We start from the raw sequence: 25,067 nt of genomic DNA, 5'->3' as shown, positions 1-25,067 counted from the left end.
GTTCAGTCAACCTACGCAGAGTGAATCGGTCCCTAAGGAACCCCCGAAAGGGCTGCCGTCCGAACGAATTAAATCAGATGGTTCTATTTCTCAATCTGTATCTATCTATATCTATATTATTATAAAAGTACGAATATAATGTTAGTTGACTAAAATAGCCCTAAAATTTATAAATTATAGGTTATTTTGGTAAAACACAATATAAATAGAGTTCTAAAGCTCGGTCACTAATTATCTACTAGGTTTAGAAAAGCACAATTAATAGAGTATACTAAACCTCCTCATATCTAATCAAAAAAACATTCATATTCATGATGTCACGACCCAAAACACAATCCGTCGTGATGTCGCCTATCGATGATACTAGGCCAGCCGACATTACCAAGACGCTTTCAACAATAACCAGAAATAAATCAAGACTTTTAAAATAACTCAAATCTTTGCCATAAAACGGGGTGAACCCCAAAACATAAGTGCGTAAATAAAGCCCGACATCGGGGTGTCACTTGTCATGAGCATCTAACATAACCGATCCGAAAGAAGGGCTGCGAACGCCGGCAGCTACCTCGTGATCTCCAATGACCAGCTACGAGTACTATCAAACCTCCGCATCCAACAACTCCTGGATCTGCACACGAGGTGCAGGGAGTAACGTGAGTACACCAACTCAGTAAGTAACAATAATAAATAGAGAAAATGCATAAAGTACTCATTACACTTGTCGAGGAAAATCATTTACACACCTAAACTTTACGGGCGACCTTTTACCCCACTATTCTCATCTAAACTAAATTTAATACCTCATTCAAAATACTGAACCAGTCTTGTGGTGGGCTGTGTTAACACGCGCCATACATGTATCAAATGTTACACTATTTTTTTTTATATATATATACTTCTTCTTTCCTTTTCTATTTTTTTTTTTTTTTCATTCCATCTTCTTCACCTTTCTTCCTCATTATTTTAGCTGCTGCCACTGTGGAAGCCATTCAAAGCCATAACCTCCCTTAAATAACTCTATTTCTGTTCTTCTTTTTTCATTGTAGATAAATTTATTTGTGCCTTTGACATTACACGAAATTAAGGAGAAAAAGGGTCGGAAAGCTTGGGATAGAGAGAAATTTTTGGTTGGCCGGAAAGTTTTGGTATCGTCGGTACCGTATTTTTTGACGAGTTGGGTTTGTGCTCCTAATTTCCTTCGTCTGGGTTTCCTTAGAAGAATTTCTGTCACTTTATTCCTCCTAGTTTTGTATTGGAAGAGTGAATAAAACCTGAGATATAGAGCCACTAGTTAAGGACTTATAAATTTTCTCCGGCCGGAGAATTTTCCGGTGACACCTTGTCTTCTTTTCAACACTATTTCTGGTTCTAAAGAGGTATTTTTCAGCAAATAGATGAAAAATCGGATGGAGAAAATCTCAATTGAAGAAGGATGGAGATAAGAATAAGGTCATCGGAAATGGATATTTTAGCCAAGCTAGAGCCCAGTTCACTGCTTCTGTTAATGAAGAAAGAGAAAAAAACAAAAAAGAAAAGAAAACTGAATAAGAAAGAGAAAAAAGTAGTATTAAGTTAATTAGTTATAATATCCAATAGGAAAGTCACACCTGGACCATTAAATTAGTTTTAAGTTATTTTTTTTGCCTTCACGCGCATCTACAAAATGAACTACACGTTTTACGCAAGGTCATCACTCAAGAGGGTATGAAATTCACTTAAGTTTAGAATGAGGGGGTTAAAGGTCGCCCGTAAAGTTTAGGTGTGTAAATGATTTTTTCGGACAAGTTTAATGGGTACTTTATGCATTTTTTCTCTAATAAATAAGGAACTGAAGATAGTGACGAGCTACACAGTTTTAGTTCATTTTCAATAATTTCAAAAAGGAAAATAGTCATGCTTCCCAAGTTCCGGTAATTCAAGTCAAATCAGTTTATTTTAGGCAAGTTCAAGTAAAACCAGATAAGAATATCTTTCAACAGTTTTCAAAACATGGATATAAGGCAACTGTGTGCATCCATAATGTAATCATATACTGTCTCTCATGCAATCATCTCTCAGTCCTCACAATCACTCCAACCTCACAATCACTCATTCCTCACAATCACTCAGCACTCGGCACTCGACACTCGTACTCAGTAGGTACATGCGCTCACTGGGGGTGTGCAGACTCCAGAGGGGCTCCTTCAGCCCAAGCGCTATAACAAACCAATCATGGCATAAATCAATCAAGCCCTCGGCCTCACTCAAGCATAAATCAATAAAACATGTTGCGGTGTGAAGCCCGATCCCATAAATATCCTCACAATCAGGCCCTCGGCCTCACTCAGTCATCAATCTTTCCAGTCTCTCGGGCTCTCAGATATCAAGAAAATCAGCCCAAACAGCAATAACATGATGCATCGAACAGAATAATAGAGACTGAGATATGATATGCGAGTAAAAACTGTGACGGAGTACAAATAGCATTTAATAGGCAATTCAACATGTAACACGGCCCCTACGAGACCCAACAGTGCCAACATATAGCCTAAACATAGTTTCTAACATGATTTACAGTAAATCTTTCATAACACATAGAGAGCATATAGCTAACAACATGTTATTCAACTTTACAGTTCTACGGGATGGACCAAGCCACAATCCCCTCGGTGCACGCCCACACGCCCGTCACCTAGCATGTGCGTCACCTTCAAAATAGTCACAAGACACAATGTCCGAGGTTTCATACTCTCAGGACAAGATTTACAATTGTTACTTACCTCAATCCGAGTAAAACCTACTCCACGATGCCGTTGCCTCTCGAATCGGCCTCCAAACGTTTCAAATCCAGCCAAAAGTAATACAACACAAGCAATATATGCCAAGGAACCAATTCCACAAGAAAAATTACTAAATTGGACTCAAATCCCGAAATCGACTTAAACCCGATCACGGACCCACGTCTCAAAATCCTACAAAAGTCACAAAACCCGAAAGCCCATTCACTCACGAGTCTAACCATACCAAATTTACCAAAATCCGACCTCATTTGGTCACTCATAACCACAAAGTTCACTCTCTAAAATCTCAAGCACTAAACCCCAATTTCTACTTCAAAACCCCACTAATTAGATGAGAAATCAATGGGAAAACACCATTGCTAAGGGTACTTAGGCTCAAGGGACTTACCTCAATGAAATTCCTTGCCTTCAAAAATCACCTCAAAAGCTCCAAAGTCCGGGTTGAAAATGGTGAAAATGAGGAAAAAATCACAAAGTCCTCTATTTATACATTCTGCCCAGCGAAGCCGTACCTGCGGTCCCTTTACCGCATCTGCGGAACCAGCTTGCTTCTGCGAAAATCACTTAAAATCCCTGGGATCGCTTCTGCGCCTCCAGACCGCATCTGCGATCATCGCAAGTGCGGAATTAACATCGCACATGCGGACCAACACACACACATGCGCCCACTCTTCCGCTTCTGCGACCATCGCAGATGTGGCAAACCCCTCGCACCAGCGGACTCTGCCAGCCCTCCTTCCTTTCACTTTTGCGGACACATTCCCGCTTCTGCAGGCCCGCACCTGCAATGAGACATCCGTAGGTGCGTTTATGACAGCAGAGTTCAATCTTCAGCAGCCTTCCAAATTCCAAACTTATTTCGTTAATCATCCGAAATTAACCCGAGGCCCTCGGGACCTCAAGCAAACATACCAACATATCCCACAACATCATACGAACTTAGTCAAACCTTCGGATCACTCAAAATAACATCGAAACACCAAATTACCCCCGGATTCAAGCCTAAGAACTTCTAAACTTTCAAATTCCACAAACGATGCCGAAACCCGCTAAACCACGTCTGAATGACCTCAAATTTTGCACACAAGTCAAAAATGATACCATGAACCTATTCCAACTTCCAGAATTCCATTCCGACCCCGATATCAAAATTTCCACTACCGACCAAAATCGTCAAAATCTAACTTTTGCCAATTCAAGCCTAATTATACCACGGGCCTCCAAATCACATTCTGAACGTGCTTCCAAGTCCAAAATCACTTAACAGATCTAACATAACCATCAAAATTCAAATCCGAGGTCGTTTATACATAAGTCAACATCCGGTCAACTTTTCCAACTTAAACCTTCTCACAAGAGACTAAGTGTCTCAACTCACTCCAAAATTACTCTGAATCCGAACCAACTAACCCGGTAAGTTAAAATACAGCTGAAGATCACAAAAGCAGCAGGAAATGGAAGAACGGGGCTATAACTCTCGAAGCGACCGGCTGTCGTTACACATGATTACATAGAAAAATTTAAAACCTATTACGTTAAAATAGCATATTTTATTATCTATAAAAGAATTTCAGCAATATGGGAAAACGATAAACCTCCTTAAGATAAGATTGCTTCACAACCCTCACCTATTTGCTCATCAATTTTGATTCCTGCCTTACTGAATTTTATCTATTTGCTGCGTGGATTCTATTCAAGAAGTCCAGCTGGTAACACTACCAGAAAAAGGGCCTAGGGCAACAGTTATTTTTGCAACGGTTGAACAACCGTTGCCATAGAACAGCTATGGTAACGTTACAACCGTTACAATAGCATTTAGGTGATATCAACACACTTAAGCTATACAACCGTTGCAATTGTAAAACAACCGTTGCCATAGATTAATCTGGCGCAACGGTTATATAAACCGTCCCAATAAATTTATCTACTGGAACACTTTTATTGTAAAAAATTCTATTGGAACGGTTATTTTTTTCCTCCTTATTTTCCCCCCTAAATTTTGTTAAACCCGCCAAAATAACTCCTATTTATTTTATTTTTGAATAATTTTAATAATGAATATTATGTAAAAAGACCGTTTTTGCCCTTTCCCTGTTAAAATTGCGATACATCCAAAGCTATAGCTAATACCCCCAAATTAAGAACCCTCAGACTTCTTCGATTGCACTGAACCCTCAGAGACAAGTTCTTCGATTGCAAACGCATCTATCTCCAAAAATCTTCCTCTCTATCGTATTCCTCTCTTGCACTCTCTGAACTTGGTTTAATCGGTTTTTACACAGAAGTTTTGTTGATTTAGTGGGTGTGGCAAAATTTTGGTATCGTGAAGGGGGTGGCGAAAGTTTGAGGTATCTGAGCAAATTTCCTCAAAATAGGTGCTCTCCCCAAATCCCTAAATCCAACAGCAGTGATTTTAGCCATGTAAGTTATTTTGATGCCTTTTTTTAACTCTTCAATCTATCCATGGAGGTTGTTGAATTGCTCTAGGGCTGGTGTATTTATATTTATATCGATTGCTGTAGGATTGCNTTGGAGGAAACTTGAGACAAAAGAAGATATGTGGAAATATGTCAAGGTTTGAAATTTGCAATATTCAATAGGTGTGTGTGGATATTTCATATTGTGTATTACACCAACCTAACTGCTCTAAATTTGTAGGGAAAATATGACATTCATGAAGGTGCAAAAATGTGGGTTTTTCACTCAATTTCAAATGCTTGGAGAAAGTACAAAAACCAGTTATATAAAGACCATTTTGAATCCTATGAGAATGACGAGCTTCGAATGGAGAATAGGCCGGTTGATGTTCCGGATTCTCAATTTAGGGAACTTCTTAGATATTGGAACTCTGATACCTACAAGGTAAAACTGAATATTGTTCCATGATTTGCTTAAAATGTCTGGTTTTTGTTTATTTAGAAACATTTCTGCTAAGTAAGAGGATTCTCTAAACTTCAAATATTTCTCATGTTCTTCCTGTTAAAGGTCGGTAAAAATTTGGATGACCAATTAACCAAGTTAAAGCTGTCACAAACAGAACCTTCAAGATGCAAATTTAGGCAACACTTTTATGAGTGTCAAGCTTGTTGCATCATATTACAGACTGAAGTTCTTGCACTACTGACTTCTAAGAAACTCGAACTACAAATATACAGTATGAGATATACCAGAATTGATCTAAATTGGGAAATTACTCCCTAGGCAACACTTTTATGAGTGTCAAGCTTGTTGCATCAGATTACAGACTGAAGTTGTTGCGCTACTGACTTCTAAGAAACTCGAACTACAAATCTACTGGGATCAGTCTGCAACCTCTAATGCACATGCTTCAAATCTTGTATATAAACTTAAGATATTTGCTCAATATTGCTGAAATGTTGTCTGTTAAGCTCCTTAAGATTCCTATTCAGTAGTTTCAGTTTTTTAACAACCTGAAACATTTTGCATCCTTCAATATGTGTTTCCCATGAATTTGATACTATCTAATTGAACTGAGAATGTTGTGCCCAAGTATTGCAATATTTGTATGACCTGCTAGCATCATTAATATAAGCTTGCCTTACCCAAAATAATCTTCAGAAGAGAGGCTTTGTTCTGTGTAGCAGATGTATTCATTGTCAATGTTTCTTTTTTGTTGCAGAAAATGAAAGAAACCAACACTGAGAATCGCAAAAAGTTGAGATATCCACACACTGCTGGTAAAAAAAGTTTTGCTAGAATATGCGAGGTTTGATATGTTTTATCTTATTATTCTTTTAAATATTAACTTGCTAGGCATAATCTGAACTATTTTATACCACTTTTTATGTAACCAGGAAAAAAAGAAAGAAACTTTTGAACCTTTATCAAGTAAGGATATATTTGTGGCTACAAGAAAAAGAAAGCCCGATCGAGTATACAAGGCCTCATATGCGGATACTCTTAATACAATTGTACGAGTTACTAATTTAAAGTTTGTTGATATCATTTGTCTGTTATTAGTTATTGACTCAATTTTATATACTTTCTAATCTAAAATTGACTCAATTTGGTCTTGTAGGCTGAAATGGATAGAATACAATCAACACAAGAAACTGAAGATGGCAGTCAATCAGTTGACGCGTTTGCGTCCGTCATGGGACCTGAGCATCCAGGACGCCTAAGATTGTACGGACGTGGGGTTACCAAGACTTCCTTAAAAAGAAAAGTGGGAGATATTGGAACCTCTTCAAGTTCTACCGATGAGATGCTGCAACAAAAAATGGTGGAAATGGAAGAAAGGATGCAACAAAGAATGCAGGAAAAGTTCAATGCACAAAAAGATGCCATGGAACTACAAGTTGCAGTTAACATCATTTCACAACTTAAGCGTCTGAATCCAGACTTACGGGTTGATCCCAGCATGCTAGCTTTCAATGCTCATTCACCTGGAGATGCTTCCTCGGCACAACAAGCTGCTGTGCAACTAATCAATCGTCTATCTACTGGGAGTAATAATCGAGGTCAGTACGTACTCTTCTTCTCTTCCTCCTCCTCCTCCTCCTTCTTCTTCTTCTTCTCCTTCTGTTGCTATTCTGCCACTGCTCTCTCTGATTTAATATTATCCAATGATTTAATTTTGGTGTGATCTCAATTTGATAAGAGCCTTGGGGGTAATCGACTAATATGGATTTGGATTTCGGGCTTGGCTAGCAGAACGTTGAATCAAACTTGTTCCTTTTGAATTGTAATGGGATGTTCTGTTATCATCTTTGTGCCTAAAGTGTGCAAAAATTCTGAATCTGTGTGTCGTTCAAATCGACTTTGATTAATTCTTTTGATAAGGACAGAGTATTAGTGCGAGATGAAACCCCATAATTTCTGACTAGATGAAGTAGTATCCCCTTGCTTAGTTTCACATTTATGTAAGAAATCTGGTCTAAGATGGTATTATAGCGTGTTTGCTTTCCTGGAGATGCATGTTCCATCTCGTTTGACTGGTAGATCAGAGTTAAATTGCCTATAGTTATGTCTGAGCTAAGGACTACTACTTTTATTTGTTTTCTTCTTCTGCTGTCCACATGAATGGTTTATTAGCAACGTTGTTTTGAACTCGATATCTCTGGGATGCTAGGTTGGTGTCCATGTTGTGGTGATACTATCTCTATGTCTTATTCCATCCTTTACCATGATTGAAACTGGAATTAACATAGCCAGAAAATTTTAAATGGATAACATCTTAGAATATCAAAAGTTCCAGTGTATTAGGTGATAAAATGACTAGTTGACAACTCGACACATGGCAGAATTCTTTCGCTGGCTTGATGATTGGTTGGTTACACACAACTGTCGGTTTGTAATCGTATTTGAGCTAACTTTGTTTCCAGCGGCTAATGTGTTTATCCTATTTATGCTTCTGCATCTACAATGGATGCTTGTTTGGTTCTATTTTACTAAATTGTTAAGCTTGAATCGATTCCCGCTTGAGCTAGAAGACTAAATCGTTCGTAGGAAGTCGAGAAAATTTTACTGTAACCATTCTTATTTAATGACTTTATTTATTCTCTTTTGTAGGTGGAGCAACTGAAGAAAGGGAATATGGAGAAGGTGGAGCAACTGAAAAAAGGGAAGATGGAGATAGTGAAGATCTAGACCTTACTTAAGAAGAACTTTGAGTTGTTGTCGATATTCTTGGAGTCTTTTGTTATAGCATTTGAAACTTTAACTTTTGAAGTGTTGAACTGTCAAACTTATGTAATTGGGTTAAAACATTTTGCTATTATCGTTATTCTTAGCTTATTGGATATGAAAGATTATGAAGTATTTTATCTTTTTATTTATATAATTTCCAGGATATAATTACAAATATTTAAAATAGCCTAATAGAACCGTTGCAATAAGCACAAATATCGTTGCCATAGACATTTTGAGCTGTTCCGATAGGTCTTGCAAATCGTTCCATAAAGTGTGACAAACTGATGCAATAGAAACAAAACCGTTACGGTAGCGCAATAAAATCGTTACAATAGCTGTAAACAAACGTTGCAATAGCATACATAACCGTTGCAATAGCATACATAACCGTTGCAATAAACTATATTGTAACAGTTTCCAACCATTGTAGTAAATAATATGGTAACAGTTTACAACCGTTGCATAAACTATACGGTAACAGTTTTTAACCGTTGCAATTGAAATAAATACTCGTTGCTTCAGACAGAGGAAAAACCGTTGCGATAGCTGGATCTATAGCAACGGTTCTGTCAACCGTTGCCAAAACCGTTGCTGTAGATCTATTGGCACGCGAGCGGATGTCACGGTTGCTGAACCGTTCCAATACATCTATGGCAACGGTTGTCCTATCAATTGCAACGGTTTACCTGCTGTTGCCATAGGCATATTTTCCGGTAGTGTAATTATATGGCTGTAAGTATGAGCTTTATGCCACTCTCAATTAAGTTAAGCAAGTTTGTTCACATGAATTTTTTAAATTGTTATTATGTATGACATTATGGCTAAAATAGTTAAGAGTATAGCATATTAATAATTTTTCAATAAAGAATAGGCTCAGAAGAATATAGAGGTTAGCGAATTGCTATATATAGTGAAGATTAATATTTATAATTCATTATTTTTTTTAATGAAAATAATGCTATATAAATTTTTAGTATAAAAAAGCAAAGGTGTTTTAAGTATTCAGCCATTAGCAAGCAACTCATTATATTTCATGCAACTTTTTGAAGAAAGGAATTCGTACCAGTAATCTAAAAGGTAAGTTCAATAAGTTTACTTGGTGTTAGACTTTAATTTGTTGTATCATTTGAATTTTGAAACAAAAATTTTGTTGACTGTTTGTGCTAATCTCCGAGCTTCGGGCAATGACTTTTGTTCATATTACATCAACTTAGATTGGACTTGACGCTGGAAAAATTGTTGTTTTTCAACTTAGTTATTTGGAAACAATTTATATTTAATAACTTTAGATTGGTTAAAATTGTGAAAACAATGGATTTGAATCAAATTTTAATATGAATTACTTAAAGAACTATCTCTTTTCAGATGTCTTTCTATCAAATATTTCATTTTTCATTTACAATACCGGATTTATCTCTATGCAAATCCTTCACGGGAAATTAAGAAACAATAGGAGAAAAAAACCTCGCCCAACTACATAATTATTCATTAAAAAGTGTAAATTTCTCTACTTTTTAAGTATATTTTTTAAAAAATAAATCTATCATATTTGTCATATGGCTAATTCTTTAATGAAATTCAAACCAAATTGAAATAATTAAAAAATTAAGAGTCGAAATTGAAAAACTGTGAGCAATGGGACCTCTGGACTTGCGCTTACTTTATAACTATGAACTAATTAAAGATTGTGAACAACGTGAGCTACTGCATGCTATGCTCGATATGAAATTGTGTATCATTTTAAAAGTTCTAAATAAAATCACCTAACACTGTTAACTATTTATATTAATATAATTGAGTTATAATTTAAGGGAGAAAAAAAATCGCAAAAGAGTTAGGGGGCATCTGAACTAATTAACATAGGTAGTAAATTTTTGGAGTGGAGTCCATTGAAATTGGAAACTTTAGTAGTGAATTATAAAATAATTACTCTTACACATACTTAAAAGAATTTATAAGAGCACTAAGCCTTAGTATGGTGAATAAATTAACGTGATGTACGATCCAGCATATCAAGTAAGTCACTGAGTCTATAACACAAACTTCTAAGAATTAAAATCGGCTTCTAATAAATAAAAAAAAGTGGTAATCTTACAACAAAATTGTTAACTCTAGGAATCAAGCACGCAACCTTGTAGTTGGAACTTTCATGTAATTACAATGCGGCTTCAATCGAATTGAAAAAGTAGATGTCATTACTTAATTGTACATGTTAGAATAATTAGAATTAGTTTTTAAAGGAGAACAATTGTATAAAAAGAACCAATATAGATAGACTCCAAGGCTAACATACATTATTAATATATTTTTTATATATATTTTTAATATATTCAAAAATTAAAAGTTTATTCACGTTCCTATACTAAAAAGCCACAAAAAGGCAAATTTTTAGAATAAAAAATTGATTGATATTCGTTCAATTTAAATTTTTACCAGCAATTTTTCGCATATGCGTATTTGTAATTAAGTGACAATAAATAAAGAAATATGGTCACTTTATTTCTAATGTTGGCTACAACCTTATACTATAGTGATAATTGTGTACCTCATAAAACAAATGTAACGTAATTACAAATGATATTATCTAATATTTTTTGTAATAATTAAAATTGACAGAAACGCAACGCACGTTTATAGAGATTAATTATTATATAATTTATGTATATTGAATAGAAAAGTACATAATAAATTCTATCGGCTAATTTATGCTACGTATATATCTAACGAGAAGCATTAATTGTTTTTTTTGTTGTTTTGTGTGTGTAGGTTTAGATGCTGAATTGAAGCAAACTTTTGGACTATATATGTACTGATGTTTTTCCATTTACTTTGGGAAAACATGTATGGATAGTTGAGTTTGTTGGACTTGTCTTCAACCTTCTTACCCTGATTAGTGCTAGTTTTTACTTTCTCCGGTCCACAATAAATAACTAATTTGCTTTTTTATTTGGGTCCAAAATAAGTGTCTATTTATATAATCAAAAAAAAAATTAATTTGTTTTTCCAAAATTAACCTTATGTACGTATCCCTAAAAAGTCATTTACTCCTCACATTTGAGAAGAGAAGTAAGTGCTACTATAACTATGCTACAACATCTAATCAAGGGTAGTTCAGTCACACTAACTATTTTTGTCTACAATTTAGTATTTCCTTAATGGGTGTGCCCAAAGCAAATTGGTCACTTATTGTGGTAAAAATAGCACGGGCTAGCCAGTTTTCGGACTGGTCATTCAAAAATAGCCAGCATTTGGAAAGTCATTGAGAAATAGCCACTATTTTGCTGCAACGGGGACCGGTCCAGCATAATATACTGGAGATTAGAGCACTTGTGTATAAAGTTCCAGCATATTATGCTGGACCGGTATAGTATACTGGAACTCCAGTATATTATGTTGGAGTTCCAGTATACTTATGCTGGAACTCCATTATAATATGCTGGAGTTCCAGTATACTTACGCTGGAACTCCATTATAATATGCTGGAGTTCCAGTATACTTATGCTGGAGTTCCAGTATACTTATGCTGGAACTCCATTATAATATGCTGGAGTTCCGGCATACTTATGATGGAACTCCAGTATATTATGCTGGAGTATTTTTCGGATTTTGAACAGTGTTTTCGTTCATATTTATCTTTACATGAAAAGTGGCTAAATTTTGATTACTTTTGAACCTGTGGCTATTTTTGAATGACCATTTGTAAATCTGGATATTTTTAAATTTCTCCCTTTATTGTGGACCGGAGGGAGTATCTTGTGACGACCCAACCCGTCGTCTCATGTATTACAGCCCCGTTTCCCCCATTTATTGCTCTTTCATATTTTATTATCAGCAACGGGTGAGTTAGAGTTGAATTGAATTGGTTGGATAGGAAATGAGACACTTAGTCTCTTTAAGGAAGGTTTGGTTTGGAAAAAGTCAACCGAACGCTGACTTATTAGTTAGAAGGCTCGGATGTGAATTCCGGTGATTCGGTTAGCTTCGGGAGGTGATTTGTGACTTAGGAGTGCGATCGGAAGTGATTTCGGAGGTCCGGAGTAGAATTAGGCTTGAATTGGCAAAGTTGGCATTTTGGCGAATTCCGGTGGATAGGTGAGATTTTGATCCGAGGGTCGGAATGGAATTCCGAGAGTTGCAGTAGCTCCGTTAGGTGATTTTGGATATGTGTGCAAAATTTCAGGTCATTCGGAGGTGTTTTGGTCGGGTTTTTGATCGAATGCGTAATTCGGAAGTTTTTAAGAAACTTAGGCTTGAATTCGATGTGATTAGATGGTTTTAGCGTTGTTTGATGTGTTTTGAGGATGAGAACAAGTTTGAATGAGGTTTTAGGATGTATTGGTGTTTTGGTTGAGGTCTCGGGGGCCTCGGGGTGAATTCGGGTGGTTGAACGAGAGTTTTGAGGTGTGTTGCAGGTCTGTTGCTGCTGTCATCTGATATTTCCGCTTCTGCGGAAATGGACTGCAGAAGCGGTTCCACAGAAGCGGGTGAGCGACCGCAGAAGCGGTCAGGCCTGGGTTAGGGAATTTCCGCAAAAGCGGAAGGATGGTCGCTTCAGCGGGTCCGCATAAGCGGATATTTTACCGCAGAAGCGGTTGTTGAGAGAACCGCAGAAGCGCATCTGGAGTCGCATAAGCGAAAAGGGCGGTTTTAATGAAAACCGCTTAAGCGGACTTCTGACCGCAGAAGCGGTCCCGCATAAGCGGAAGCGGGACCGCAGAAGCGAAAAACAACTGTTACAGAAGGGTTTAAAATATTAAATTTCATCCGCGAACAAGAGTTGGTTTCTACCATTTTTAAGCAACTTGGAGAGCTTTGGGCGAGAATTTTCGAGGGTTTTGACTGAGAATCAATTGGAGGTAAGTCTCTTGGCCTAATTATTCGAGTTTATGGTAGAAATTACATGTAAATTGTGGAAAATTCATCAAAAACGGGTCAAGCTAGGGCTTGAAAAGTTGTGATGTAAAAACGGATTTTGAAAGGGCATTTGAACTCCGATTTTGGTAAAATTGGTATGTGTAGACTCGTGGCGAGACGAGGAATCCAGTGATGTAAATTTCGTAATTTTTCGAGAAGTGGGCCCGGGGCTCGGGTTTTGCCAACTTAGTGAATTTTGGTGTTTTTCGAGTCTTTTCGATTGGGTTATGTTTCTTTAGCCTATTGTAATGTATTCGTTGTGGTTTTAATCAGATTCGGCGTGCGAAGAGGTTGATTCGAAAGGCAAAGGCATAGCGAGCTAGACTTGTGGCCGGCTTGAGGTGAGTAATAGATGTAGATGATGACCTGAGGGTTTGAAACCCCGGTATATCACATTGTGACGCTATATTGAGGCGAGACACGTACTCTATGACGAGTGCGGGGTCGATTGTGACTGGGGATTGTGACCTAGTCCGTTCCGATTGATGTTCGTACTGTGTTCTTGACTAGAAATTGTTTGGTAATCATCCTACTTGGATTTTATGAATATGTTTGGGGCTTTGTGCCTATCATTTGCATCCTTCAGGGATCCTTATCACTGCTTCCATGATGCTTAGCATATTTCATGATATCAGTCCTGAGTTAGACACTGCCTCGAAATGTTTAGTAAATAAATAAAGGTTTAAACACTTAGCTCTATAATTCCTAATAATTGAAACTAAAAATGAACAATTTGACTGTGCCCGAGTGGCTTGCATGCATATATATATCTGGACTGAGTGTGGATCGGGCTGCACGCCGCAGCGAATGCTACGATGATATTGCGCTTGGGCTGTAGGAGCCCCTCCGGAGTCTGAACCCCCACAGTGAGCGCGGGTACCCAAATGGATCGGGCTGCGCGCCGCAGCGGTCATGTGCATTGCATTGCATTCATGCATTTATACCTATTTGTCTTACTTGTCCTGGTATTGTTGTTGTTCCACCGTTTTATGTGCTGAATCGCTGATTATAGCATTATATTGTAATATTTTGGAATTTCTTACTTTCAGCCATTATATATGTTTATTACTCACTGAGTTGGAAGTACTCACTTTACTCCCTGCACCATGTGTGCAGATTCAGGTGCTCCGGAGACTTAGTGGAGCTGTTTGCTGTCTTCTTGGATTTTATCTTCAGGAGTTGTTGAGGTAGCTGCCTGACGTCCGCAGGACCCGACTCCTCCCCTTTATTTCATTTATCTTTCCATATCCTAGACTTCTTTATTACTATGGATATATTACTCTGTTACATCTAGAGGCTCTAGACTCGTGACTCCAGATCTATTGGGGAATGTTTGGATATTCGTTATTATTTTCCGTACTATTTTATTTGGATTCGGATTGGAACCTTGATATTTGCTATTTTAATCGTATTATTTGTTAACGGATTGCGTTTTTGGGTTGAGAGTATTTAATTGGTCGGGCTTGCCTAGCATTAGTGTTGGGCGCCATCACGACCGGGATTGGGGTCGTGACATATCTATTTATTATTTTCGAATTAACGAGAGGCTGGAGGTCTGGATACATACCCTGGAGTCTAACGGTTTCAAGTTGAGCAGGACCAAGAAAGAATACTTGGAGCGTAAGTTCAGCGGTGTAACCCAGGAGGTGGACGGGATGTGGAACTCGATACGCAAGTCATTTCCAGGAGAGAGAGTTTCAAGTATCTGGGATCTATAATTCATAAGGATGGGGAGATAGATGAGGATGTCACACACCGTATCGGAGCAGGGTGGATGAAGTGGAGGCTCGCTTCCGGTGTCTTGTGTGATAAGAATGTGCCGTTGAGACTTAAGGGTAAGTTCTACAAGGTAGTGGTTAGACCGACTATGTTATATGCGACAGAATGTTGGCCAGTCAAAAACTCCCATGTCCAGCAGATGAAGGTAGCAGAAATGAGGATGTTGAGATGGATGTGTGGGCATAGTAGGTTGGATAGAATTAGGAATGAAGTTATTCGAGATAAGGTGGGAATGGCCCCTGTGGAGGCAAGATGTGTGAGGCAAGGTTGAGATGGTTCGAGCATGTTAAGAGGAGAAGCGCAGGTGCCCCTGTCAGGAGATGTGAGAGGTTGGCCTTAGGAGGTGAGAGGAGGGGTAGAGGTAGGCCAAAGAAGTCTTAGGGAGAGGTGATCAGACGGGACATGGCGCAACTTGAGCTAACCGAGGACATGACTCTAGATAGAAGGGTGTGGAGGTTGATGATTAGGGTAAAAGGTTAGTAGGTAGTCGTGCGTCTCCCATTGTCTTCTCTAGCTCGATAGTATTAGCACTAGTACGATACCCTTTTTTCCTTAGTTTGCTATATTCGCATGTCTGGTTTCGTTGTTACTTGCCATTGGTATTTCCGTAGTTTGCTAGCAGTTCTTCATTCATATTCTCGTCTGCTGCCTTGGGATTAGTTTTCTAAATATGTTATCTTGCTACTACTTGTTATCAGTACCCCTTTCATATTACCTGTTGCTATCTTCGATTTAGTTTTCTAATTATTGTCTTGCTATTACTTGCTACCAGGGCTTCTCTCACCTTCTTTAGTCGAGGGTCTATCGGAAATAGTCTCTCTGCCCTTCCAGGGTAGGGGTAAGGCTGCGTACATCCTACCCTCCCCAGACCCCACTTGTGGGACCACACTGGGTTGTTGTTGTTGTTGTAGTAAAAGCAAAGTCTATCCTATGCTATGTTATGTCCAGTGCTTATTTACATAACATCTTCCTCAACTTAAAAAATTCGAAGAATTAATCAAAATAGCCCCACATAATTTTTTAAATTAAAAATAGCCAGTAGATATATAATATATGTAAAATTCATGTATAATATGTGTATAATTTTTTATAATTAATGTGTATTGGTTAGAAAAAGTAACAGTGAATCTGACCGTCTAATCCCAAAGTCTCCTTTTCTTTTGAATTGCACTTGCATTAAAATAATTATAAATTACATCTTGTTTGTCTATAATCTGATTCCGTCTAAAGTCTTGCAAAAAATGGTAACTATGTATTAAAATTGGGAAAATGCATAAGTACCCCTTGATCTATACTCGGATTTCCAACTACACACTTTTTTTTTGCAGGAATCCTATTACCCCCCTAAACTTATTTTAAATGGAATTATTTGCACCCTTAACATAGACGTGGTAGAGTGTGTGTATTTCACTCTCCTTTGGGAGAGGGAGAAGCAAGAAAAACGATTTTCAGATTATTTTTTATTCTTTTTTACCATTTTTTCTTACTTTTTTTTCCTTTTCCTTTTTCTTTTACTTTTTTTTTTCGTTTCTTCTCTAATTCCGGCGGATATTCATTCACCAGCGAATTTGTCTAACCGTTTCTCTTCAATTTTTACTTTTCACACACAAATTAAACTCTCAAAAATATCTATTCATAAGCAAAGCAAAATACACTCAGATTTGGGAGAAAAATTCATCATCGGAAAACCTTCACACGCCGGAAAAAAATTAATGTATTAAAATTTTAACTGGAAAAAGTTTTCTCAGCTTATATTCGGTTTTATTTCTTTTGCTCTTCCTCCCACTCATAAATTACATTTTCAAGAAAAAGTTATATATATATATAAAACAAAACACACTTAGATTGGAATAAAAATTTGTCGCTGGAAAAAAAAATTCGCCGGAAAAAATGGTGTGTGAAATTCTGACGACCACCATTTTATGCCGCTGGTGACCAAAACAAAAAGAAAGAGAATGAAATAATCAAAAAAAAATGAGAATAATAAGAAATAAGAAAAAAGGATAAGAAAAAGAAGAAAGAATAAAAAAAGTACTAAAAATACATGTGGGGGCGCGTGTAGCTCACCACTTGCCAAGAGTTTGGTTGTCTAGTTTTAGGGTGCAAATAATTTCATTTAAAATAAGTTAAGGGGGATAATAGAATTCCCGCAAAAAAAAAAGTATGTAATTGGAAATCCGGCTATAAATTAGGGGGGTACTTATGCATTTTCCCTATTAAAATTAAAAATTCTAATACAATCTCTACATCATATATGGAAGACAAAATAAGAATGTCTTAAAATAAATTTAGTAATAACAGATAGTGTGGTCCTCTCAAGAAGCAGATTCCAAAGTCAATTTGTTGACTTTTTCCTTTGTATAACTTTAAATGCCCCATTAATAAAAATGTGAACGTACTACAATGTTTTTTTCCTTTTATTTTGTACTTTCTCTGTTCACTATAATTGATTTTTTTGATTGTTTTTACACATTAATAAATTCACCTTTTAATATTAATTAATAAAAAGATTGACCATATTAGTCTTAGTTTGTTCATTAGGCAACTTAGGAAAAAAGAAAATACGTTTTTTCGCTTCCAACAACTCCCGTTAAAATTCAGAATCTTTATTCAAATAATCAGCCGAATTTATTGTTTCATTTTTCTAGCCGATAAACATAAATTATACCTGATGACAAATAATTATACATATACTGTACATGAATTATACATATATATTATACATCTATTGGCTATTTTTAGTTTAAATGGTTACGTAGGCGGCTGTTTAGGTTAATTCTTCGGGCTTTTTTCAACTTTTAGTCCGCTCTTAGAAACTATTTACATTTGGTAACCGGAAAAGTGTAAAATTTATATTATTTTTGTATATAACATACGAAATGTATATATATATACAAAAACTATACATTTTTTCGGCTATTATTTTGAGAACGGCTATACAATACCATTTCCCAAAAATTAATATTCATAGAATGGAAATTAGCACTCAGAGATGCCCAGCATACAAATGCTCAATCCCACTTTATGAAATTCCAATTATCATTGTTTATTAAAAAAATTAACTAATCACAAATTTTATTCCCAAAAGTTTTGTTTTTTAAAATCATCCACTTGAAATATTGAACAATTTTTCACTGCTTACTAGAATGATACTACATGATGGGTGCAGCAGGTCTATTTTTACAACCAAATGGAATGTTGCAAAACCAAGAATAGATGGACCACTTCCTCTTTCTTCCTTCTTTCTCTATCAAGGACCACAACAAAAACACACTAATCTAATGCTTAAAATAACACTAATACTGAATTGAAAAGCTAACCAACCAAGTCAAAATTCAGCTAAAGATCACAAACCCTGTCATAAGTAACTATACTTAATCATATTTTCCATATACAATTCTGCACGCCTACAACCTAAAAAAGTTATGCCAATATATAACTGCTAGAAATGTTCTTTTTTCGCGAACATACACGTGTGCACACATGCACGGAGTACAACTTTTCTGCAGCAGAAGTCATATACTTCAAGTCACAAGATTTTCTAATTTCATTCGCATGGAATATTACAACAACGACGATCCTAGTATAGTACCACAAGTGGGGTCTAGGGAGAGTAGATAGCAGGCAGACCTTACCCCTACAGTGAACGTAGAGAGGCTGTTTCCAGTAGACCCTCGGCACGAGGAAAAATGAGGAAAGAGCAGTAGCAATAACCAATAACGAGAACAAGATAAAATGGAATACTAAACTCCAGAATGATGCTGATGCCACACATGTATGGCAGCAAAAGTGTTGAATTGAAAAGTAGACTAAGCCATCAAAAAGTCTGATATTGTTGCTACAAACAGTACATACAACTTTTTCTTTTTTAAACAACGGTGTTGTTCGGACCAGATTGCATGCATTTCGACCATATTACCAATCCTGTATGTACCTGCTACCTCCCACCAGCACAATACCGACGACTAGTATAATAACGAGATGAATTTGCATCAAAAGAACTGCTGATGTAAAAGTGAAGCTATTATCTGTCATGATAAAGGCAAGTCGCTATAACTCAAGGGGTTTTTACATTTCCACCTAACATAAAAGAGATGCTATATACAAATTACACACAAGAAATGTTATCCTTCTGATACCATTTTCTTCTTAAACAGCAGTACATGCTGCAAGATTCCTTGGAAATATAACACCGACTATTAAAATAAAAGAGCACTGTTTCGACGAAATGGATCTATTGAAACGAACAACTGATGTATGATAGGAAATAAATATAAAGCTATGGCTGACACTTACAAAAGATATACTGATATCAATCATTTATTAATCTGCCTTTGCCATTTGACTTGTTGGAAAGGCCACTTGTGAATTAGTTTAATCTCCTCCTTATCTTCGGAATCTTCATTTCAGATGTTGACCCTTCAGGCTGCAGTAAGAATGAAGAAAATCAAGACACCGTCATATATGAAAACAACTTATATGAGTATATATTACAGACAAAGAGTTCTTATTCCTAAAAGCTTTTGCTTTTTGCTTTTGAGTTTTCTCTCTTTTCAAGTAGGAGAAGTTGGGGGAGTGGGGGAAGACAGAGGCGGACCCAGGATTTGAAGGTCAGGGTGCACTTTTGGATTCAACCAAAATATGCTTTGTATATAGGGCGCCCACTACTAATATATCACTATTTTCTAAAACATATACATGTATACAAGGAAATTTTGCCAAACTTCATGGGTGCCGGTGACCCCTCTCGGTATAGCATAGGTCCGCCTCTGGAGAAGGGTTGAGAAAATGAAAAATCTTAATAACACAGTCACATCGGTAGCCTGCTACACTACTGTAGAGGATCAATTTTTTGTCTATTGAACTCAGAAACATTTGTTAGTGTATTAACATAGACATACAACCTGAACTACAAGTGTTTATTGGTTGTGGGCACTCCTTTGTCTCACGTTTACTTTTCCTATAACTTCAAAACTAGCAATGATGCCAAAACTTTCATTTGAAATGTAACATCTTGCTTAAGTTTCATTTAAACTACCATAAGTTCTTGGCTTAAAGCATTCTTGACAAAAAGTATGGATTTACATGTATTGACATTTTGAATTCCTGATAGAAACGTAAGAAGCGTTTAAATATCAAATGGACATGTTTACAGACCTCAAGTGGAAGCAAAAGAACTAAAGATATCATTTTCCTGCTTCACTTGGACAGAATTTTTCTGCTGTTCAACCCTTAGCAGGTGCGAAGACAACTGCACTAAATCCATGGTCGGCCCGCCTACTGGAGAAAGGCAATTCTTGGAATTCATAGAGTTTGCTCCTTGATCATGTCCGTCTCTCTGCATTTCAGGAACACTTATACTGGGAGATTTTGCAAGATTATGATGATCATCTTTAATGTAGGCATGATCATCTCCTTTAACCATCCACAGCGGAGTTGGTGAAATGCCGGTTGAATTGCGTAGAAGGTTTTGTGAGTGGGCTGACAGAAGAGAGAGAGCACAAGAGGAGTTCTGCCCTGCAGAAAATTCTTGAACAGATAATAATGTCGACCCAACCGGAACTTTGGATAGATCTTGTTTTCTCACTCCGTACTGATGTTGGATGCTTTCCGCAGGGGATTGCCCGCTTGTGACTGACATAGCCAATTGAGATATGCAGAATGGCTTACGTTCTAATTTAAGGTGCTGGTTATTGTTATTCACTTCATAATTCTCTTGATAAAAGAAACTACCAGGAAGTATTTCTGGGAAAAGAAATGGAACTCTCCTTTGTGTCATATCCAAGAATCTTGAACCTGCATTTCAATAAATTGGTAGAACAAACTGAGAATGCTAGAAGCTGAAAGAATGACTAGAAGCATTTTACCAAATAAAAAATTGAAAAACTTAACACAAAAACTACCTTTAACTCGATATGATCGAGTAAATAGGAGAAGTAGCAAGAATAAAGTTTCAAAAAAACACCCAAGATAAGAAAGTCGGGTTAAATAAAAAAAGTTCTATTACGCCTTCACACGAAAAAAGGGTTGGGAAAAGCAACAGTATGTTTTTATATTCATAACTGGGATAGGAAAAAGGTAGAGACTTGGCATACAGAGGATGGAACGTTAGGTTGAACAAAGTTAAAAACACTTGATTTGAAGAAACTAAAAGCCAAATCAAGCATAGAACTCTTACTAACTTCAACATAATCAGCAAAATAAAGGATAATTAGCAGAAGGAGAAAAGGTTACCCCAGTGAGTATCAAATTGAGGCTTTCTTCGCCGCTCATTATGGCCTGCAAGGCGTTTGCGACAGCTGCGTTTACCTTCATCAAATTCTGCCAATAAGTGAAACCTGCATTTTTAAAAGGTTACTGCAATTCTATGCTGGACTGACAGTCAGAATAGTCATGCCAAATCGTAAAAACTAAAGTATGACACTCAGATTCAATGCATAAAAATCAGCAAAAATTCTGCCAGAGTAAACGCCAATGCGGATCACTTTTTGTTAACACCGAGAACAGTTCTCTACTTTAAGGATGATACACTGAAGAATGAATCCGGAGGATGGTCAATTAGCAGGTTATGATAAGTAACTCTACAAATGACAAAGAGGAACTTCTATATTTCCTAACTTTCTGGAGGTTTTGGCAGATCATTCAAACTGAAGTTTACAGAAACAGTAAGGTATTAAATCAAGTGGAAACTATGAGGAGCTAATAGTGTTTTTTCACACTGGTGTCAAAATAAGTTCTTTAAGATCTCAGATGCTAAAACTTCATCTTCTTTTTATAGCTATGAGAGTACTCATTTTAAGGCAGTTCAGTTTATGTCTTTGTCCATAAACATTACATCCACAAGATCTACCCCATGGTTTAGTTGCGTAAGCCTCGTCAAAAAAATGACTTCAATACAATAGCTGGTTTTCCCAGATCAAGTGCAACACCAATAATAAAGACAACAACAACAACAACAACAACCACCCAGTGGAATCCTACAAGTGGGGTCTGGGGAGGGTAATGTGTACGCATACCTTACCCATACCCTGGGGAGGTAGAGATGCTGTTTCCGAAAGACCCTCGGCTCGAGAGGAAGAACAGAAACAATTAAATATCAACAACAAGGCCAGGAAAATGTACCAACAATGTATGAACCGGAAAAAACAGATGGAAGAAAGCAATAGCAATAGCAGTAGCAATAGCAACGAGCAGTAACAACGACAAGGACCATTAATAAAGACACATTAACAAAATTTCTGTGTGTGTGTGTTATATGTTAACACACACGCACACACATTCAATTCTGTTTGCTAGTCAGAAACAAAGAGTGCAACCTAGATTACATGAAAAAAGGAGCAAACATGAGCTAGACCATACCTGCTACACTGCTGACAGAACCTTTGCTCAATGCCATTAACGATAACTATAGCAGTTTTTGAGTGTTCATCACATACTTTGTGTCTTTTGTGATAGTCTTTTGACGAGCTCAGGTCCTTGTTACAACCATGAACCTGGCAGAAAGGAACCTCAGAATGCAAATTTGTAGTCCGTAGTCTTTTTCCCTGCAGTGATGAATTGACTGACGACAAAGCCGAGTTTCTCTTTAAGGATTGATTACTCTTGACTTCCCTATATGCAATCGACTCGTCCTCCTTCTGACCACGAACCTGAGAGATAGGAAACTGAGAATGCAAACTCTTTCTTTTGGCCGCTTCACCAGTTGGCAATGAAGATTCTGGTGAAGAAAGAACCGAACTTTCTTTCGAGGATTGACTAGTTCTTACTTCTCCATAATCAGTCAACTCGTCCAATTTCAAACCAATTGGTAATGACATCGGATTACAAGATTTAGTAGCACTACGGTTAAACATGGCTCCAAGTTCCAACATAGAACCATTACCTATTTCACCACTTAAAGCTCCCGGGCACGGGTTACTGGCTGCTGATTTCTTAAAAATATCAGCAATACCGGATTCCAAGAACCCCGTGCTTTCAGTTATTTCTTGGCTAGGGCCACAAATGGGTTTATCAACATCACAAAAAGGGTTCAAATTCCAATCCTTTACAGTATTTCTACTTCTTGAAAATGTGTCAACAGACAGTTCAACATTATCAGGAAACAGAAAACCTCTCCCTTCCAAACCATAGCTCAAAGGTTCCATCAGTGTAAGAAACAAAAGCTTCTCAAATTATACGAAGTGCAAACACTTACAAAATTGGTGCTTCAAATTTATAAACTTCACAGTTAATTCTTCACCTCTAGCCAAATCCAACTGAATTTCTGAATATGCAAAATACAAAGTGACAGAAACACATCAGTATGAATTAAAGTTCCAATCTTTAAATTCAAACTTTAGATATAAACATGAAATATACTACTGTAACTTTTTACAAGACAACACAAGCAAAACAAATTGCCCCCACTATTATATAGAACCAGAAAATTAAACTAAAATTAGCAAGAATGATACTAAAGTCAAACCAAGATCACCCAATTAACAAAATCACAAGTTTAATTAACTATCAGACTTTACAAATCAGGAAACAAGCAATAGACCAAATCAGAACCTTACTCTTAGAGTATCAAACAACAAACAAGAAAAATACCCAGTTGAGAAAATCATAAGATAAGATAAATTTAATCATCTTTAATGTAAAAAGATTGAAACTTTACATCAAACTTACCAAGAAAAAGAGTGGAAAAGGAAAGAACTGGGAACTGGTGCTTTGGTGGTGTGCCACTTTTTTTTCTTGGAAAGAAGCACTAGTAAGCCAGATACATTTATTAAAGAGAACACAATTTCCACTCCCGACATTTTGAGGGGAAAAAAAAAAAAGGAAAAAGGAAAGAAAAAAGGCAACTTCAAGGTCTTTCGTACTTTTCATGGGTGCTTAACGAGAAATCTAGCGTTTGGACATAGATTTAGTTAAAACTTGAAAAAATAATTTTTGAAGTAGCTTTGAAAAATAATTTTTGGAAGTTAAAATTATGTTTGGATGTGCATTTTATTTGAAAAAAATTTGAAGTTTTGTGAGTGGGAGAACAAGTTTCACCCAAAATATACGTTAAACTAGATTTTGGGAACTTGAAAAACAATTTCAGAAATTTTTCAAAAATAGATCATTAATCTATGAACAAACAACATTTTCAAAAAAGATTTGAAAAATGGTGCCAAAATGTATGGCCAAACGGGGCCTTAGAGCCTGTTTGGAAAGCCATCAGGTAATTGGAATTGGTGTAATTAGTAGGATAGTAATTACACAGTTGTGTAATTACGCCGACCTGTTTGTTTGTCATAATGTAATTACAAGTTTATTGTTTGGTTGCACAAGTGTAATTACACAGTTAAATTAAATTTTAAATGAAGTGATTAATAAAACTTAAAAGTTAATATAATAAATATATGCCTATAAATTTTTATAAGTATAAATGATACTATATTTGGTATTTAAGATGTATATTTTTTCGCGAATATACATTAATTAATAATCATATATTTATAAATGATGACTTACAAAAACTAAAAAATATATGTTTTGTAAGAACATCATGGAATTCATGTTTGATAAAATAAATTAATATTTATAAATATAATGTCATAACATTATTCAAATGTTTGACAAAACTAATCTATCAATTCTAACTAAAAAATAAACAACATGCAATGTGAGCCAATACTACTAAAACAAGTAAATTGGAACCATGAATATAACACAATTTTAAATCCAAAAAAAAAAATAGTTTAACATATGTCAAATTCCAACATAATAATAGTAAGTTCCACTACAACTTAAGATTAGGAAACATAATAAGTTTATAACCACATTCAACAACGAAATTTTCACTTGCATCACTCATTATATGCCATGTTTGTTAATTACTCATTATTTCTAATATTAGGAGGTGTAGTTTCAAAAAATAGAATAATAAAATAAATAAAAATAAAATATAAGCAATTA

The 25,067-nt window shown here is 36.3% G+C and overlaps 1 protein-coding gene across 2 annotated transcripts; it reads right to left on the bottom strand.

The window, feature by feature from the left end:
• Positions 1–19,130: 19,130 nt before the first annotated feature.
• LOC109208637 (squamosa promoter-binding-like protein 6) lies at positions 19,131–23,898 on the bottom strand. 2 transcript variants are annotated; one of them, XM_019371769.1, is made up of 5 exons: positions 23,793–23,898; positions 22,485–23,388; positions 21,360–21,463; positions 20,283–20,921; positions 19,131–19,551 (listed from the first exon to the last, which is right to left on the bottom strand). In XM_019371769.1, the coding sequence occupies exons 2-4, from the start codon at positions 23,267–23,269 to the stop codon at positions 20,284–20,286; spliced, it is 1,527 nt and encodes a 508-aa protein (XP_019227314.1). In that variant the 5' UTR covers positions 23,270–23,388; positions 23,793–23,898; the 3' UTR covers positions 19,131–19,551; position 20,283. The 2 variants fall into 2 exon arrangements, with proteins under 2 accessions (XP_019227314.1, XP_019227315.1); XM_019371770.1 differs by lacking the exon at positions 23,793–23,898 and adding an exon at positions 23,681–23,755.
• Between the last annotated feature and the right edge of the window lie 1,169 nt (positions 23,899–25,067).

The sequence above is a fragment of the Nicotiana attenuata genome, unplaced genomic scaffold (assembly GCF_001879085.1).
Source record: "Nicotiana attenuata strain UT unplaced genomic scaffold, NIATTr2, whole genome shotgun sequence".
Classification (NCBI taxonomy): domain Eukaryota; kingdom Viridiplantae; phylum Streptophyta; class Magnoliopsida; order Solanales; family Solanaceae; genus Nicotiana; species Nicotiana attenuata.
This window is presented reverse-complemented; position numbering and strand designations above follow the sequence as displayed.